The sequence below is a fragment of the Diaphorina citri genome, unplaced genomic scaffold, assembly GCF_000475195.1.
Source record: "Diaphorina citri unplaced genomic scaffold, Diaci psyllid genome assembly version 1.1 scaffold25985, whole genome shotgun sequence".
In the NCBI taxonomy this organism is placed as follows: domain Eukaryota; kingdom Metazoa; phylum Arthropoda; class Insecta; order Hemiptera; family Psyllidae; genus Diaphorina; species Diaphorina citri.
Window position 1 is genome coordinate 1 of NW_007403324.1, and position 755 is coordinate 755.

Sequence of the window (755 nt, forward strand, 5' to 3'; positions counted from 1 at the left end):
GGGTCTGTGATAGTTGCTAGCTTAGAGATGAAGCTCAGTGCTGCCAGCTTGACCTTCGTGTTTGGTGTCTGTGTAGGATCTGTTAGGAATCTGAATGCACAGTTGAGTTGTAGATGAGGCGGGAAGGATTCCTTGACCACATCCAGACTCTTGAGTATCTTCGTATGTACAGAGCCGAGTAGGTCAGCACCTTGCTTGTTCAATAATCTTGTTATCAGTAAATACAGCCAGGAATGAAGTTCATTGTGATGCGTGACAATGAGTTCATTGAAACAATCCAGGAATAGACTGAACACCTTGGTATGTGAATCCATGAACATCTTGGTGAAGATATCTGTAATGCGTTTCAGATCGAGAGGAGACAGGAGGTTGCCTGCTTGGAGATAACATTGTAGATTCACCAGACCATCTTTCCGATCATTCCAATGTGTTGATTCACAGTTGGAGATAATCTCCCCGATGTCTTTCGGTGTTGACTCGCAGATATCGCGATAGATACGATTCTGTGAGCCATTCCATGAGGAATAGGTATCACTGGTTCTCCTATAGGAATCATAGGACCGTTCAGAACATAGACTGGATGTCTCACTCTCATCACTATGATCTTCAAAGTTACGGAAACTCTTCCTGGGTGAATTCCGTATGATATCAGGATGATCAAGTGCATCCGCTAGTGCTGACTCTGCCTCGCGTGACTGTTGCAGGATCTTCTGTGCCATGACTGGTCTAGTCATGGGTTGGATGGGAGGTCTGCC

At 45.3% G+C, this 755-nt stretch overlaps 1 protein-coding gene across 1 annotated transcript; it reads right to left on the reverse strand.

Annotated features, from left to right (window-relative positions):
- Positions 1-5: 5 nt before the first annotated feature.
- LOC108254253 (CLIP-associating protein-like) lies at positions 6-749 on the reverse strand (the record flags this gene model as incomplete). The annotated part of the gene is made up of 1 exon (XM_017449262.2): positions 6-749. A coding segment is annotated over exon 1 (729 nt), but the record flags the coding sequence as incomplete, so codon positions are not given.
- Between the last annotated feature and the right edge of the window lie 6 nt (positions 750-755).